Source organism: Aphis gossypii, chromosome X, assembly GCF_020184175.1.
Source record: "Aphis gossypii isolate Hap1 chromosome X, ASM2018417v2, whole genome shotgun sequence".
NCBI lineage: Eukaryota > Metazoa > Arthropoda > Insecta > Hemiptera > Aphididae > Aphis > Aphis gossypii.
The window spans coordinates 61964654-61982432 of NC_065533.1; the positions used below are offsets into that span (position 1 = coordinate 61964654).

At 33.4% G+C, this 17779-nt stretch overlaps 3 protein-coding genes and 1 pseudogene across 3 annotated transcripts; 3 read left to right on the top strand and 1 right to left on the bottom strand.

Moving 5' to 3' along the window:
* Window positions 1-550: 550 nt before the first annotated feature.
* On the top strand, window positions 551-1400 carry LOC126552611 (uncharacterized; annotated as a pseudogene).
* A 5382-nt stretch (window positions 1401-6782) lies between these two features.
* LOC126552946 (uncharacterized) lies at window positions 6783-7607 on the top strand (the record flags this gene model as incomplete). Its single annotated transcript, XM_050208151.1, has 1 exon — window positions 6783-7607. A coding segment is annotated over one exon (687 nt), but the record flags the coding sequence as incomplete, so codon positions are not given.
* Window positions 7608-10443: 2836 nt separating this feature from the next.
* Window positions 10444-12008, top strand: LOC126552947 (uncharacterized). Its single transcript, XM_050208152.1, has 5 exons — window positions 10444-10681; window positions 10759-11024; window positions 11331-11483; window positions 11574-11681; window positions 11764-12008. Exons 1-5 carry the CDS (start codon window positions 10560-10562, stop codon window positions 12006-12008), a joined length of 894 nt encoding a protein of 297 aa, XP_050064109.1. The 5' UTR covers window positions 10444-10559.
* A 159-nt stretch (window positions 12009-12167) lies between these two features.
* LOC114124496 (putative nuclease HARBI1) lies at window positions 12168-16142 on the bottom strand. Its single transcript, XM_027987754.2, has 2 exons — window positions 14615-16142; window positions 12168-13247 (listed from the first exon to the last, which is right to left on the bottom strand). Exons 1-2 carry the CDS (start codon window positions 14917-14919, stop codon window positions 12377-12379), a joined length of 1176 nt encoding a protein of 391 aa, XP_027843555.2. The 5' UTR covers window positions 14920-16142; the 3' UTR covers window positions 12168-12376.
* Between the last annotated feature and the right edge of the window lie 1637 nt (window positions 16143-17779).

The window sequence follows — 17779 nt, forward strand, 5'->3', positions numbered from 1 at the left end:
AAATTTATTATGTGTTATACCTTTTTTTCATTTAAGGCTTCTACATAGTTGTCACAATCTTTTGCTAAAAACGGACATTTTATTTCCACTAAACTATCTTCACCTATTATCCCATCTATATATATAAAAAAAAATACCTTTACTTTAAAATCAGCGTTTTACTACTGTAATTATAAAATTAGGTATTTATTTTATGCATTTCCTAATTTACAGTTTATTTATAATATAGGTAATAAATGTATAAATATGTATTACCAGGAGAAGCAGCTAAAAATGGTTGGTTGACATCAATGAAAAGTCCACATGTATTTATTGTTTGTCCAATTTTTTTTTTTTGCTTCTTTAATGGCTACCGATTTCATTAATTTTCCATACTCTGTGGCCTTTGATGTGAAAGTTGTATACAATAGATCATAAACAGTATTTTTACAAGATGTTGATGTTCTCATTTTGCATATGCGTCCAAAGTTTGATGCAAATTGAGTACAAGGAAATATCTCTAACTTTGTATCAATTAAGAAAACACGCGAACAAATTGGAAAACGAGATAGGTTTAATTGTACAAATGGGTAGACATAACAAAAAGGTTAGACGATCTTTTGAGTTAGGAGGTACGGTATTTAAATGGATGTATGGAGTAGCTGATGCTGACGATGTACGAAGATATGATAGTGAAATCAATAAATTGGAAAACAATCAGAAAGACGTTATGCGTATTGTTCATGATCAGATATCTATATTAAAAACCACAATAGTTAATTTTAATGATTCTGTTACATCATTTAATGAAAATAAGAAATTATTTGATGCAAACATGAGACAAGGAGAAAATAAACTGAACGAAATGATTATTGCGATCGCTAACGAAAACAGAAAAATTAATGTTTTGAGCTCGATATCTATACTAGAAAACACTATATTTGAATTGGACATACTTGTAAGTAATTTACAACGTACGAAATAATATAGTAGATGCATTTATAATAACACCCGACCAATTACTATCGGAAATAAAACACATAGAGAATATTCTCCCGGATGATTTGAAAATTCCAGTTAAATTTGATGAGGAGAACATTCAAGAAATTTTCAAAATATTAAACATTGAAATGCACACAATAGGCGATAGATTTATTTTTTCTTTAACATTTCCTCTGTGCCTTGTAGAAAATTTCAATGTTTATTATATATTACCTATTTACATCCCAATTAACGAACATAGTCAATTTCTTCATATGACTTAAGTTTCTATGTATTTGTTAATGGACAAAATAATGAGCAAATATTTTATTTGGACAGGTTTAAATAACTGTAAATTAGTAGCGAAAATATTTGTTTGTGGATTTAATGAGATTGTACATAATAGTGTTATAAAATTATGTAGAGGGTGGTCACACTGACCCCTTCCCCCCATTAAATCCAAGTAGGTGCTCTCACAACAATTGTGGTAGTAGTAGCCAACGGGCAGTGTAAGACGCAGTATGTTCGTGTAATTTGTTGTTTGTTAATGTTTGGTTCCTCAATATGCAATATAATGTTACAATGCGAAAATAAAGTGTTAAAACAAACATTTAAAAACGTGTTGTGTTCGTTGATTTCAACCTAACAGTGGTCTTTAACATTTTCAGAAGTGGGATACGAGCGTGCGTGCATCGTGGTTTCGTAAAGTAGTAAGTACGGGAAAGTGAGGTTACACGCCATTAACCATTCGACGTTTCGGTAAAGTGTCGCACGTTATAAAGTATTAGTCGACCACCGTGGTACCGTCGGTAATTGGTAACCGGAATCACTTATCACGTACTCAACATTGTCACTGTTGTTGATATCCTATCACAGTATCACTATACGTTGTCATTTGTTGTTGACAAACACAAATACGCGAGTTCGTGGGTGTAATAACTAATAACGACGAAGTCATGAATAATGAAACAAACGGTTCGTCGGGTGATTCGACTACTGGCTCGATCGGCAATGACCCGACGCTGCAGTCATTATTAGCCTTACTAGTCAACAATGTCATCCAAGCGCCGAGTATCAACAACTCGTATCAAATTATGCCAGATTTATCTCACACTGTTGGCGATTTTGACGGCGAGTGCGAGATCGGTGGAGAAGCTACCGCATGGCTGAATAATCTGAATGCCACCGCGGAACTTCACAAATGGCCCAATTCGCTGAAGTTGCAAATGGCCCGACGACATATGATCGGAGCAGCTCGCGACTGGTTTCTGAGCAATATCGATGAAATCACTACGTGGGCAGAATTTGAATCGCTATTCAACAAGACATTTCGAGCGGACACAAGTTTTTCGCAACGATATGCACAAATGCAAGCCAGGATACAGACAAAGGGCGAATCGACCACCACCTACTTCCACAACAAAGTGAGGCGATGCAAACTAGTTAATCTCACATTCGCAGACACCAAAGAACAAATATTATTAGGATTGTGGTCGGACGAATTATCACGGACTCTCTTAGCCGCCAGGCATATGGACACGGATGAACTCCTTGCGGATATCGTGGCATACGAGCGCGTACAAAAGGGACGTGCGGAAAATAGCTGCGTAGACAAAACTCCGTGGCCCCCAAAAACTGTCAGAGAAGTCGACAAACGCGTTAGCGCGAAGCCGCCCAACGTCACTACAGCTGGTACTGTCGCGTCTGGAGACAAGGGAAAAAGCGTAGTGCCTATTGAAAATAAATTGCGCTGTTGGAATTGTCAAAAGACAGGGCACAGCCGACGTGATTGTCCTTCGCCTCGACGCAATGGTGATAAGTGCGCCTCATGTCACTGGTTCGGCGGTAAACACCACAAATCCTGCACGGTAAAAGCTAAAGAAGAGGGAAAGTCAAACGCGGACAAAAGCACAATGTGTACGTCAATAGGACCTGATCGACGCAGTGGTGGCACCTTGCATGAAAAACAAGTATATTTAAATGGTGTGCACGCCATGACCGGTCTTATTGATTCTGGTTCATCGGTATGCATTTTACGAGAAAGTGCTGGACGCCGATGCGGTTTGATTTGGGAACCTGACAACACGACAATTGTGGGATTTGGCGCGAACGCTCTAACCACTACGATCGGAAAAACTGTAGTCAGCCTGAGCATCGACGAAGCAACTCTCGCGGCAGCCGTCATATATATAGTACCTGACACCAGCCACCAACTTGATCTGTTGATCGGTCGACCGTGGTGTGAAGCGCCAGAGATTTCTTACATTAAACATGGAGACTCACTCACCTATTATAATACCATTTCATTTCCATTCACTCAGGCGGCTTCAAACGAAAGCTGCTCAGCTGAGGGTGCGTTGGTCGTACGCGACACCAAACGCATAGAAGCTAATTGCGTGGACGTAGTGACAGCAATGGTGAATGAGGTCCAGATACAGGTACCTGTGAAAAACGACTCCGAACACGCTGTGGAAGTGCAAGCTAATGACATACTCGCTAGACGGACAGTAGTAGCACAATTTCCGCAGGTGAAAGCGGAGCCGCTTAACCGTCCACTTACGTACGACGACATCCGGAAACCGGAGTGTTTGAACACAGAGCAACAAACCGAGTTACTCAACCTCGTGAACGAGTACAGGAGCTGCTTTGCATTAAATATGAGCGAATTAGGGTGCACTGATCTAGGCACCATGGATATCACCATCAAACCAGGGAGCGAACCGTTTGCCGCCAAGCCATACCGTGTATCTAGGAACGAGAGGGAAGAAATCCAACGTCACGTCCAGGTATGGAAAGATCACGGTATTGTCGAAGATTCAACTTCAGCCTATGCTGCACCGGTACTCCTAGTGCGTAAGAAGTCAGGGGAGTCGAGGTTAGTCGTGGACTATCGACGGTTAAACGATCAAACAGTGAAACAGGTCTACCCCCTACCAAACATTGATGACTTACTGGAACAAATGGCGGGTTACCGAATGTTTACCGTACTAGACCTGGCCCACGCCTACTTGCAAATTCCATTGACTGACGCTGCGAAACCATTGACTAACTTTATCACACCAGATGGAACAGGTCAATTTACTCGCATGGTATTTGGGTTGAAAAATGCCCCGTTTGAATTTACCAAGGTGATGGACCGAGCTATAGGACGATTGAAGAATCGAATAGTCATAAATTACTTCGATGACTACTTCATACCTGCCAGGGACTGGGAGGAAATGAAGGAACGCCTACGTCAAGTTCTAGAAGCACTCGTTGCCGCGAAGCTGACATTACGGCCAACCAAATGTATATTTGCTGCGAAAAGTATAGAATGTCTGGGCTTCGAATTATCAGATGATGGAGTACGTCCCGGAGTAGTGAAACTGAGGGCAATTGAAGAGTTCCCAAAACCCAAAAACGAACATGAAGTTCGTCGCTTCATGGGTCTAGCTAGTTTCTTTCGACGCTTCGTACCGAAATTTGCAGAAAAGGCACGACCAATTACTGAACTGACAAGGAAGGAAACAAAGTTCAAATGGGGACCAGAACAACAGAGTGCATTTGAACAGATTAAGTTAGATTTACTTAGTGAACCAGTACTGCAATTGTTTGATGCTACCAGGCCGACTGAGTTACATACAGATGCATCTTGTAACGGACTAGCAGGCATGCTGTTGCAAAGAGACGAGTCTGGAGAGCTACGTCTAGTGCACTGCTACAGTAAAAAAACCAGTGAGACGGAACGTCGCTACCACTCAAGTAAGCTGGAGCTCATGGCGATCGTGTGGGCCCTTGACAGGATGCGCTCCTGGCTAATTGGGGTACACGTCGTTATCATTACTGATTGTCAAGCACTTGTCTACATGAATAGTCTTAAGTCGACCAACTCTCAGATAACTCGTTGGTTTGACCTGATCCAAGAATTTGACGTGGAGGTGAGACATCGTGCCGGGACAGCTATGTCACATGTGGACGCTCTCAGTCGAGCCCCTACTGAAGACAGCTCAGATACATTGGACGACCTGATCACTGAACGATTGGAAGTATGTGTAGCCGTAACTGAAGAAGAGTATGTCAAAGGGATGCAGTACAGTGATCCAGAACTACGAGAGATCATTGAATCACTAAAACAGGCGACAGCTAGTAAAATAACAACCCAAAATTATAAATTAATTAATGGTTTATTGTATAGATTGGTGCAGTCAGCAACAGGACCCCGAAAGCTCTGGATGGTTCCTAAGAGAATGAGGAAAAGTCTAGTGGTCAAGTTCCACGACCTCAGCGGGCACTTTGCCGTCGAACGCACTGTCTCCAGGATGATGGAGCGCTATTATTTTCCACGTATGAGAAGATACGTAAAAGCTCATATCAATATGTGTCCAGAGTGTGCAGTATATAAGAAGTTGCGAGGGAGACAAGCGGGCATGCTACACCCTATAACTCCTGGTAATCGCCCTTTTGAAACAGTCAACATAGATCACCTGGGACCATTTCCAGTAAGTTCTAAGGGAAATGCTTACATCTTAGTGCTGGTAGACAACTTAACAAAGTTTGTTAAGTTGTACCCATCAAAAACAATACAATCAAGAGTAGTAGTAGGACAGCTGAAAACATTTGCGTTGACCTATGGACTACCTAAGCGGATCATCACAGACCGAGGAACAGCTTTCCAATCAGAATGTTTCAACCAGTATTGTGAAACCAATGGTATAGAACACCATGCGGTATCAGTACGCCACCCCCGTGCAAATGGTCAAGTAGAGCGGGTTAATTCTACACTATTAGGAGCAATTACCACCCAAATGGGCGATGAAGCCACCTGGGATAAAAACCTTAGTGAGTTAGAATTGAACTTGAACACCGCACCGAACCAAACCACTGGAGTAAGTCCATTCTTTGCTGTATATGGTTATGATGCACTTAAAACAGATGGGCTACTCGATACACTGACAAACACAACTCCTGTATACCAGCAACCAGCAACTACACAGCAGAAGTTGCGCGAGGACATTGCAGAAAAACAGGCAACATGGAAATTGAGACATGACCAGCACCGTAAACATATGTCACTGGAACTGGGAGAAATAGTGTACCTTAGAAGACCACCAGTGTCGACTGGAAGCTCAACAAAACTACAACCAAAGTTCAGAGGACCGATGGTCGTGACAGCAGTGAACGCTGGAGATACATACAAACTGGCAGACCTACACCACACAGGAGGGCATTTGTATGCTACAACTGCTCATGTTAGTGCCTTGAAGCGTTTTTCTGAAAAGGATGAACAATCAGAGGAGAGTGACGCTGAACAGGATGGGACAGTGAGTACTGACCAAGAAATTGAACAGGACACAGAGGTGCAACATCTAGGAACCCAGACTTCAACTCCTGATGAAGAAACACCAACGCGACCAAAGCGAGTCCGCAAGAGACCAACTCATCTAAGGGATTATATTTAGTTAATAAAACCTACTTAACAAATATGTCCTGTATTTTTTTTTTTTATTATTATATCTTATGTTAATATGTTAAATTATTAAATTATCAAATTATTTTAAATTATGTTAAATTATTAGTGATAGCTAATGAAAGTTGGGCCGGGGCGACCAACAAAGTCGGATGGCCGAATGTTATAAAATTATGTAGAGGGTGGTCACACTGACCCCTTCCCCCCATTAAATCCAAGTAGGTGCTCTCACAACAATTGTGGTAGTAGTAGCCAACGGGCAGTGTAAGACGCAGTATGTTCGTGTAATTTGTTGTTTGTTAATGTTTGGTTCCTCAATATGCAATATAATGTTACAATGCGAAAATAAAGTGTTAAAACAAACATTTAAAAACGTGTTGTGTTCGTTGATTTCAACCTAACAGTGGTCTTTAACAATAGTGACACGGATCCCACATGTGTAACAGAATTACTAAAAAATTCTGTAACTAAACCACCTCAGTGTGATACTTATATCTCTGAAATCAAAACAGAAATGTGGTATCCCTCATTTTTCAAAAATCATTGGTTTTTTATATGTGAAAAACCCACTACAATTACTATAATTTGTAATAAACAGTCTATCACTCAAAAAATTAAAATTAAAAGTTCTGGGAAGTTATACTTGAAGTCTGGGTGTATTGCTTGTACATCGAAAGGTGTACTGAAAAAGGAACAGATATATCAAACATATTCCTCAGTTCCAGTAGACTTATCTCTTTTGAACGATTCATGCTGCAATGTTTTCAACTTTTCAAATCAGCCCTACCCCAAACCTATTCACTACGATGAAATAAAAAATATTAAATTTAATAAAGACGCGTTTAACGAAATAAATAATCAATTAGATCAACAAGATGTATTATTAAATTCACTCATTGTAGATAAAACGTATGAATTTATATACACAAACAAATATTTAGTTGCCGTAATAATAATATTTTTAATATATTTTATAGCGAAATTTTATTTAAATAAGAAAGCAAAAAAATCAGATATAAAAAATATTACTCTAAGTTATAGTCCTGTAAATACTAAAAATTAATTTAGTAAAGGTTCTTAGTACGTATCTATATTTTATATACCAAATATTATGTAATTTGTCATATAGGTACCATTCATAACATTTATATTATTTTTTTGGATGTGAATAATTAGTACCTACCTATATCTATATGCATGTATTTTGTGTATCATACTTTTTTCTTCACTTATATATTGTCTAAAAATTCTTGTATAAAATATATATTTTTTTTATAACAAAGATACTTATTAGTTATTATTTATTAATGATAAAATTATTCAAATAATCGTATGTATAATAAATTGTATTAAAATAAATCACCTTATTTGTAAATTCAATTTCATTTGTTAAATTACTAATGTATAATTGTGTAGTATAGGTGATAATTATTATTATAGTTATAATACAATTTTATTTGTTACTTTTTAAGTAATTACTAATTTATGTAGTCTTATTGTATACATATAGGTATATCTAATATACTAATTATTTTATGAGATAAGTTTTAATTTTTATAAATTCTTATATTTTTAACACTATAAATAATACATATTGTAAAAAAATTATGTTTAAATGTTTTTAAATGAGTTGTTATTGAGGTATTATATAAAATTAGTGGACTCGATTTTTGATATTTCATTTTCAAAATCTATAAAATCGTTTTGAGTTTTCTGTTTTTTTTTCACTTTTTTACTTGTGAATAATTGGTATAAAAAATTAAAATATCGAAAATCGAGTCTTATACGTCACCCAATATAACTCTCCTCTACAACTTTTAATCATGGTATTTTGCTCTAAAACCATTCAGTAAGCCATATTATTGGAACAAAATTGACATGTTTTTGTACGGTGATTTTCGTTTTTTTTTCTTCACTTTTTTAATTTGTAAATAATTGGTATAATTAAATAAAATATCAAAAATCTATTCTTATACGTCAACAGATTCAACTCTCCTCTACAACTTTTAACTAATGTATTTTGCTCTAAAACCATCCAGTAAGCCGTGTTTTTGGAACTAAAAAAATAAGTTTTTCTTCCCAGCCGCAGCTGATATGTCAATACGGTCACGACTCGCGGGCAGCATAATAAATCGAGCATAATTTTATTTCGTTTTATTTCCCGTAAACAATAATATGATCAAAATGGAATAATTTACTATATTATAATATTATACCTAAATATAAATAAAAATAATGCAATGACGCGACGTGCGAGGCGCGGACCGCCGATAATAAACCGGTTTTGACCTGCTTCGTGAGTGCGCGCGTGGATGTCGTAGCTAGGGAGTGACAAACTCTGCCGCTAGAAACGATAGCAGCACACGACGGCCGTAATTACAACTTTTTTACTGTAAAACATGCCAATTTTGTTCCAATAATACGGCTTACAGAATGGTTTTAGAGCAAAATACCTTAATTAAAAGTTGTAGAGAAGAGTTATATTGGGTGACGTATAAGACTCAATTTTCGATATTTTATTCTCAAACTCGATAAAACCGTTTTGCGTTTTCTGTTTTTTTCACTTTTTTACTTGTGAATAATTGGTATAAAAAATTAAAATATCAAAAATCGAGTCTTATACGTCACCCGATATAACTCTCCTCTACAACTTTTAATTAAGGTATTTTGCTCTAAAACCATTCTGTAAGCCGTATTATTGGAACAAAATTGACTTGTTTTTGTACGGTATTTTTGCTACTGTTGCGTCCCCTTAAACGAGTTATTTAGAATGGTGGAAGAATTTCTCGTGATCGCGGCAATCAATTTGATGGTTGTAGGTGGAGTGACACAACCTTTCATCAAAAACGGATTATTTGTAATTAAGTTTATTATTATTATAATTTTTTTTTTCTAGCATTTAAAAAAAAAATCTTTATAGGTAGTAGTTATGATGAAGAAATGACAACTGACGAGATTTGAGTGACGACGAAATGTCTGAAACGTTTTCATTCGATATTACGACCGAAAATTTGTGATTGAAAAATAAATTAAGTTATAGAATAATTAAGAGTTTTATTTTTCATATAATATATATATATATATTGTAATGATAGCCACATATAACGCTATAATAGTGGCGTCATCATAATCCCTTGCATGTGCGTGGTATGTTCAGTGGATTGTTCACTCGATAGTGAACATATGTGGTCAGACACTGTTATGTCCTTTGACCATTGTATAGTTTTATTACACCACCAGCTCAAAGAGACACCCATCAACCATCGGGCTCTGGTGCGCGACGTCACTCTCCCTGCGTACTCCTTTGGCAGTGGATGTGAGTTAAGAATTTTAATAACATGTACTAATTAGTAGAATCAGTTTATATTAGTGATTAATAAATGTGTTATAATATCTTCAATAGTTTGTTATTTTTCATTTGATTAATAATAAGTATATTCATCAAATACCGGACAGTCAGACAAGGGTAAGTCAATTTACTTCATAATACAAATCCTTATATAAGTATCTACATGTGTGTGCAGATACATACATAAGAGGGTTGTAAATCATTTTTGATTTACTACAAGTGGCGCCCAACGTGGGGCTCGAGTATAAAGCTCATAGCAGGAATATTTTCCAGTACAACACACACTACATCATGCACAATTTACATAAAAAAAAATATAATACAATCAAAACTATACATAAAGAACCAACATTACCTTATTTCCAAACAAGAAAACACACAGAAAAAACAAAAACAACACCAAGAAGAAAAATGTCTGTCTAAAAAAAAAAAAAAAAAAATATATCCATAAACCACCAATGCTGGTTACAAATGAATAAATTAACACTGAATATTATATTCTGTTCACAACTTAGACTATTAGTACCTACTTAGGGCCAGTATTACAAGATATGATTATATCTTCGGTTACCTGACCGTCCGTTTACGCCTCGGTTATCGTTATAACCGTGGTTTTAGCTTTTACGGTCCATTATCAGAAAAGTAGTATTACAATACCCCGTCAGAGTTCAATTCGGTAATCAACTGTTTGACCACGGTTATCATGAAGATTATAGATTACTATGTTCTAGATTGCGAATGAATCAAGTCTTGTTTTAAATTTTAAACTTTTTTAAGTTATAATTAAGTTATAATTAAAAAATCATGAATAAAAAATCTTCCAAAAGTAAAAATTTTAGTTTCGCTGAAGAAGAGGAACTGATGAATTTAGTTTCAAAATACTGGGCAGTTGTTCAGTGCAAGACCACCAATCATGTGAATAATATGTAAGTTTCTATTGTTTTTTTATAATAATTAAAAATTAGCCCATTCTTTATTTATTGGTCCAAGTATTACATTACAGGAAAAAGAAAGAATACTGGTCAAAAATTGAATCTGAGTTAAATGCAGTCATTCCAAATCAATTTAGACCAGCGAGTGTGTTGAAATGTAAAATTGAAAATATTTGTAGACGAGCTCAGAAAAAAAAAGTGGAAAATGGAAAACAGCTATCTAGTACTGGTGGTGGAAAAGCTGTTCTTGCAGAATATGTTTCTGCTGATGAACGAGTTTTGGCTCTTTTGGGTAAAAGAGCTTCAGGGTTGATTTCCAACTGGTGTGACGATCAAGGTAGTAAATACTAAACACTAAGTTTTAAAAGTTAATTTAGATTTATTTAGATTTAAAAAGGGTCAGAGTAATATTAAATTTAAAACATTGCTTAGTCAGGTTACTTAAAAGATATAAAATAAAATACATTATACATTATACTATAATGATTGTGATAATGAACTATGCTCTCATTCTTATACATATTGTGACTTCTAGTTTCTCTGAATACTAATATAAATAGTTTATTGAAATTAATTCTTAATAAGACAATGTTATATCCTAATAATTTATTATTTTATGAATTCAATGTGTTATTTATTTTAGTGGTAGTTTCAAACACTGTTCAAAGTAGAATAGATGAAGTAGATGATGAATATGAAGTAGAAGAAGTGTGTTACGATGATGATTTGTTACTAGAAAACACATTCCAAGAGCCAACTTTTGATAATATTTATCAAAATGAGTCCACTCTACCAGGTAAAGATTTATTTTGTTTATATTTTTAGTTTTTACCTTACATTTATTTAAAACTAGCTTATTACATTTTTACTTCATTATTTTTTTCAGAAACATCTTGGGCAAAATATACCCCTGGTATGCTAAGGCAGCCAAAATCCACTCCATTATCTTTTACAAGAAAACTTAAAGAAAACAATGTTGAAGTTTCTGAATCAGGTAATTATTGAAAAATGTGTTCATGTAATTTTAAATTTATCTCATTGTTCAAATAAACTGTATGGATTATAAATGGTTTTAGGCCAAACAAAGAGAAAGAAGGGGTTTCAAGACAAGATAACAAAATGGGCACAAGAAAAAGCTTTACTAACTGAGCAGGAATCAAACTTACAAAGGGAGGAAGCAGAATTTAAAAGAGAAGTATGGAGGGTGAAAATAGATCGAGAAAAGGAATTATTAAAAGAAGTAAAGGATAGGATAAGGTTTCAAGCTGAAAAACATGCAGCAGAAATGGAACTGCTTAAAACAAAAATAAACAATAAATAAAAAATTCAGTGTTTTGGAGTGGACATTTCACTTACTTTTTTTTATTTATATTACACATATTCAGTACAAAGTTATGTACATAGTATTGTTATTTTTATTATTAATTATATATAAGTACGTGCTATAATTTTGTTATTTTTCTTTCACTTATAAGAATTAAGGAATTTGTGATATTTAATTATTTTGTTACTCATTATATGTAAGTGCATTTATAATTTTGTTATTTTTCCACCATTTATAAAGACTAAAGAATGTGTCTTGTTTGCTATATTAAAAAAAAATAATTAACTAACCAAAATATATAAATACAGTTTTTTTTTATATAACAATTTTCTTGATTGCTAGTTTAAAATATACAAAAAAAATAGTCACAATAATGAATTAAAATAATTTAAAAAGCGGTTTCTATGTATCGATTGATTTCTTCCTTGATTGTTGATAGCATGGGGTTGTTCAAATATTGTTAAAGTAATTAAATTTTCTTGTTCTTCAGTAACTCTAGGCTCATCATCTCCAAACCGACGAGCAATGTTGTGCAGTACTGCTGTGGCTACTATAATAGCTTGTACTGTATCCAAGTTTCTTACATTTATTCCTAAGCTCAATATTGGAAATCGTCTCTTCCAGACACCGTATGATCTTTCTACTGGATTTCTAGTACGAATTTGTGACTCATTAAAAGTATTTTCAACGTTTGTAATTGGATTCAACATGGGTGTAATCATATAAGACTGCATTGGATAACCACTGTCAGCCACTAAAACACAATCTTTGAACTCTCTATTATCAAAGCGTTGTTTAATAGCAGAGTTTCGAAATATGTTTGCATCATGACTACTACCTGGCCATCTAGCAACTATATTTTGTATTATCAATTTTGAATCGCAAATAGTTTGTACATTCATAGAGAAAAATTGTTTCCTGTTACGAAAAATTTCTGCATCATCACCACCTGGGGATCTAATTTTTATATGGGTACAATCTATAGCTCCAATACATGATGGGAATTTTGCAATATTGAAGAAATCCTGTTTAACTTGACGTATTTCCTCATCAGTTGTTGGAAAATTAATGAAATCTGGTCTAAGTCCTGCTAAAGCTTTTGACACTTCTATTATAATTTTCCCACCAGTAGTTTTATGTATTCCAGCAAAATCTGCACAAGTTGCTATGAAAGACCCAGTTGCATAATACCTCAACGTCATCAACAGTTTTTGACTAGGTGTTACTGCATTATTTCTGAAAATATAAATTAATACAATTATTAAACACTACACTATTTATTTTTAATTTATATTATAATGTATAAATGTATAAATAATGTATTAATCATCCATTATTTTTACGAATAGTAATTTAATAGTACATTCATTAAATTGTATACCTAATTGTATTTCAGCCTGCAGTCCTAAATGTATTAGAAATCAAATATCTTTAGTTAATTTTTAATTATAGGCTAAAATAGGACAGGCATATTAAATTTGTGAATAATAGTTTACGTACATTTTTCTACAATGTATTCAAAGCAACTAGATACATTTTTAATAATTATTAAAAAAGAATTATTTATTTATCTCTAGTACAATATTTTTATTCTTAAGGTTTATCAATTTAGGGAGGAACATATTATAATATCCATTTATTTAGAATTCCAGACTAAATGTTACTACAAATCGTATTATAAAATACTTTTTAAATTTACCTTTTCAAGCTAGCACTATAAAAGTATATAAAGCACTAAACTTAAAAAAGTTTATATTTATTTATAATTTTTCTGTTCTGATAGATTTATAAAAACATGAACATTTAATACCAATTTTTGACCATGAACATAATACTAGGTTTAAACAAAATTTTAATATATGCTTACCAAATTGTAGGTACTATAGTTTTGGTCAAAAAGGTACATTTTATATTTACTTACACTAATGTGTTTCATGTAATTTTAAAAATTTTACTACTTTTAAAAAATATATATAACAAATTGGATTTAGATTGTATTTAATTTTAGTTTACCTATATCATATTTTTCACTTGTTTATCTATTTTTTTTATTTTCTTTATTGGCCGCTTCTTATTAAATTTTGTACCCCTTTTCATGCTCTACTATACTATTATTATTTAGTTTAATTTAGTTTCTTGATACGGTTATAAAATACATTTTATTTTACTTTAATTTATCATTTATTACTAGTATACTTTTATCTATTTTTTATTTCTTTTTAAGAACTTACTCTCCCAGCACAAGCTCTGCTTTTTAAGAATATTGCAATATTGTTAAATTTTTTTAAGTATTGTAAATTTATAATTTACTTATTAATGTATATTAAAACATTTAAAATTTAAATATGTAACAATGTGTTATTGTTGCAATAAAGTTATTATTATTAAAAAAAAACTTAAATAATAAATAATTTAAATTTGTAATGGAGTAATAAATGTAATACCTATAAATTATAATAATAATTAGAAAAAAGGGTATAACTAATAAGTAATAATTATATAGAAACAGCATACATTGCATACCTTACTCTTTCCCTACAACACTATACTTTTTTTTAAAATAGATCAAACCTAAATAATAAACTATTTTAATACACACTTACCTACTGGTTTGTGATACGATTTTTGATTCTATTATACGTAGAATAAACTTGACAGTATCTTTGTTCAAACGAAACCTATTCAAAAACTCATCATCTCTCCATACTTTAAAATGATCAGGTCGTTTGCGAATAATTTTAGCACGCCTAGGGAAAGCTACAAGTTCTGCTAAATGCTCAAAATCATCGATTGCTTCATCACTTTCTTCGGTATCGGAATAGTCGTCATCAAAATCCATATAGTCTTGTGTATCCATAGTTAAAAAAAAAGTAATATGTAAAATATATAATATTATATCGAAAACCATAAACAAGAAAACCGAAAACAAATTTAAATAATTTTGTTCGCGGCACAATGTAGATGGTTTTTTTGAAAAATAATCAAGAATGATAATGATATCAAAATAATCACAAAAAAATAAAAATTAACAACCAATCAGATACTTTAACGGTTCATCACATTTTGTAACCAGCCGATATCGTTTGGTAAGCGTAACCGGTAACTGACGGTCAATTACAGAGTGGTACTACTCTCGGACTTAATACGCCATACGAAATAATAATAATTTAGAGTTATAACTTAGTTTTTAGTAAGTAGTTTTTATTTTTTATTTTTTTTATTTTAGCTATAGTTTATTATATAGTTACTATAGTCATAATACATATTATAGTTTATACAAATAATTATTCTCATACACATAAACAAATCTAGGTTAAATTAGTCTAGTTTAAAATCTGTTAAATAAAATAATCAATTAAATGTATAAATTTACTTAAGTACATATAAAAATGTATACTCATAAATTTAAATGTTTATTGCAAAATTATGTAATCAGATTCTATTTTTGATTGTTTTAAAATAAAGCTTTAATCACTTTATAATGTTATGAGGACATAACACAAACAGGTATGGGGGATGTAATGATAGCCACATATAACGCTATAATAGTGGCGTCATCATAATCCCTTGCATGTGCGTGGTCGCACATATGTTCAGTGGATTTTTCACTCGATAGTGAACATATGTGGTCAGACACTGTTATGTCCTTTGACCATTGTATAGTTTTATTACACCACTGGCTCAAAGAGACACCCATCAACCATCGATAATCTGCAAACTCGATGTAAACGTGTAAGAATAACTGACAATTTAAGTTTTTCTGTTAATGTGAAACAGTCTTCAATTATATTAACATTCTAATGAAAATTATATTACTTTATCACATATCGATTTACACCGTTTGAAACAATTGCAACACTGTATTGATTTATATATTATTGAAAAACAAAAAAAATTGTCAAGTCATCAAACGACTTTTGACACTGCATATTCACTAATTATGGCAGATATAAACGGGTTTCCTTCTTCTTGTCGTCGGAATGAATTTATAAACCAATATATTCAGAATTATGACCTAAGTTATAGTAAAATGGAGTCTAACGATATTTCTTTTATGTATGAATTATTATAGTATCATTATAATTTATAATTCACTATCAGATATGATAGTAGGATATAAATAGCGGTTCTGCTACCCCCGCTCGCACCTTCCCCCTCCCTGGCTCGTCCTTCCTTCCCCCGCCCTTCTACCCCGTCACCGTATAGCACGTCATCCCTCCCACGCACATCTCCACCCTCACCTCCACCCATCACTACACCTGTTGTAATATATATAATTGTACATAGCATATTATTGTACACAGCATATTATTATACACATATACCGCTTCGATTCTATTCCATTGAGAGATATTATCAAAACTGATGTATTTAAAGAAATATACATGGGTCATATAAAAAAATTGTTAAGATAAGCGGTCATTTTCAAAGATTTATATAATAACACCGCACCTACTAGCGGGTAGCACCACTATACATTTTCGAAAATTATATATATTTATATATCATTGTTATATTATCGATCCGTATGTGATTTCGATGGTCATTTGAAAACTATTATCAAGATGGCATTTTAAGAAAAATACGGACATTTTTTCAAGGTAAAAACGTACACCCCCTACCAGTGAGGTTGTTAGGTACATTTTAAGAAAAACAAACATAGTTTTCGACTATTCAGTCTTAAAATTTCCCGCGTATAAGCCAGTACAAGATTGATTCAGCTAACGAAAAATTCACCAAGTCCAAACTGTTAAACGTAAGTATTTGGTTTTGCAATAATAATTAAAATATTTTATAAGTATACATAATCTAATTCTTAGATGACGAACAACTACGAAGAATATAACATTCAAGAAATAATCGATGAAGCACCTGTATTCCCGTCATCGATGTTACAGAGTATGACCGATCCGTATAGTGCCATAGTAAGTTATTAATTTTAAGAGAATAAAATTATTATTTTTTTAGAAATTAAATTAATTGTTATTATTTAGACTCCACCGGAAGCTCTTTCGCTGGACTTGTTCCCGTCATCGATATCACCAAGCATGTTGCACATGCTTCCGTTAAAGACTCTTCGCGAGTTCCATAATCTGATTATCGGAATAATAAAACAACGAGAGATCAAGTCTTTTTCCTGGGGCGAGGATGAGGATGAAAATGATGCACTGAATATGGTCATGGAGAGGTATGAAAAAGAAAATACCATCGCCACTGCTTCCGACGATTGGGGGAGGGGGGGGGGGGTAACGAAGAGGAAAATTTGGCATTAAACAAGGTTATGGACATGTATGAGGGTTAGGGATTGTCAAGTGTTGTACAGTTGTAATATATACATTTTTTTTCTCATTTATATAATTGACTTATTATTTTAACTTAGTATTTAAATATTTCAAACATTCTGGTTAAATAGTATATGAAAACGGTTCTTGAGAGTGATTAATTCTCAAAGTACGCACCTAAGCGTTTGTGGCGAGAAAAACACTTATACAAAATAGTAAGACATTATAATACTATTTTTCTGTCAGTACTCGTTATCGTGGTCACCAGAGATTGGTTGCGTAAGCTGTTACTGCAGGTATCTATATTTACTTGTTTGACGGTTTGGACATTGGAAGCCGAAATACTTATAGTATACGTCAGGCTCTGGCATGACGTATACGACACAGGTTAGTGTTATTTATTACGATCGAATTAATTAGATTGTTTTTTTTAATTTAAGATTCTTATACTACCGCTGTTAATGGTAAACGCGTTTCCAACCGCCA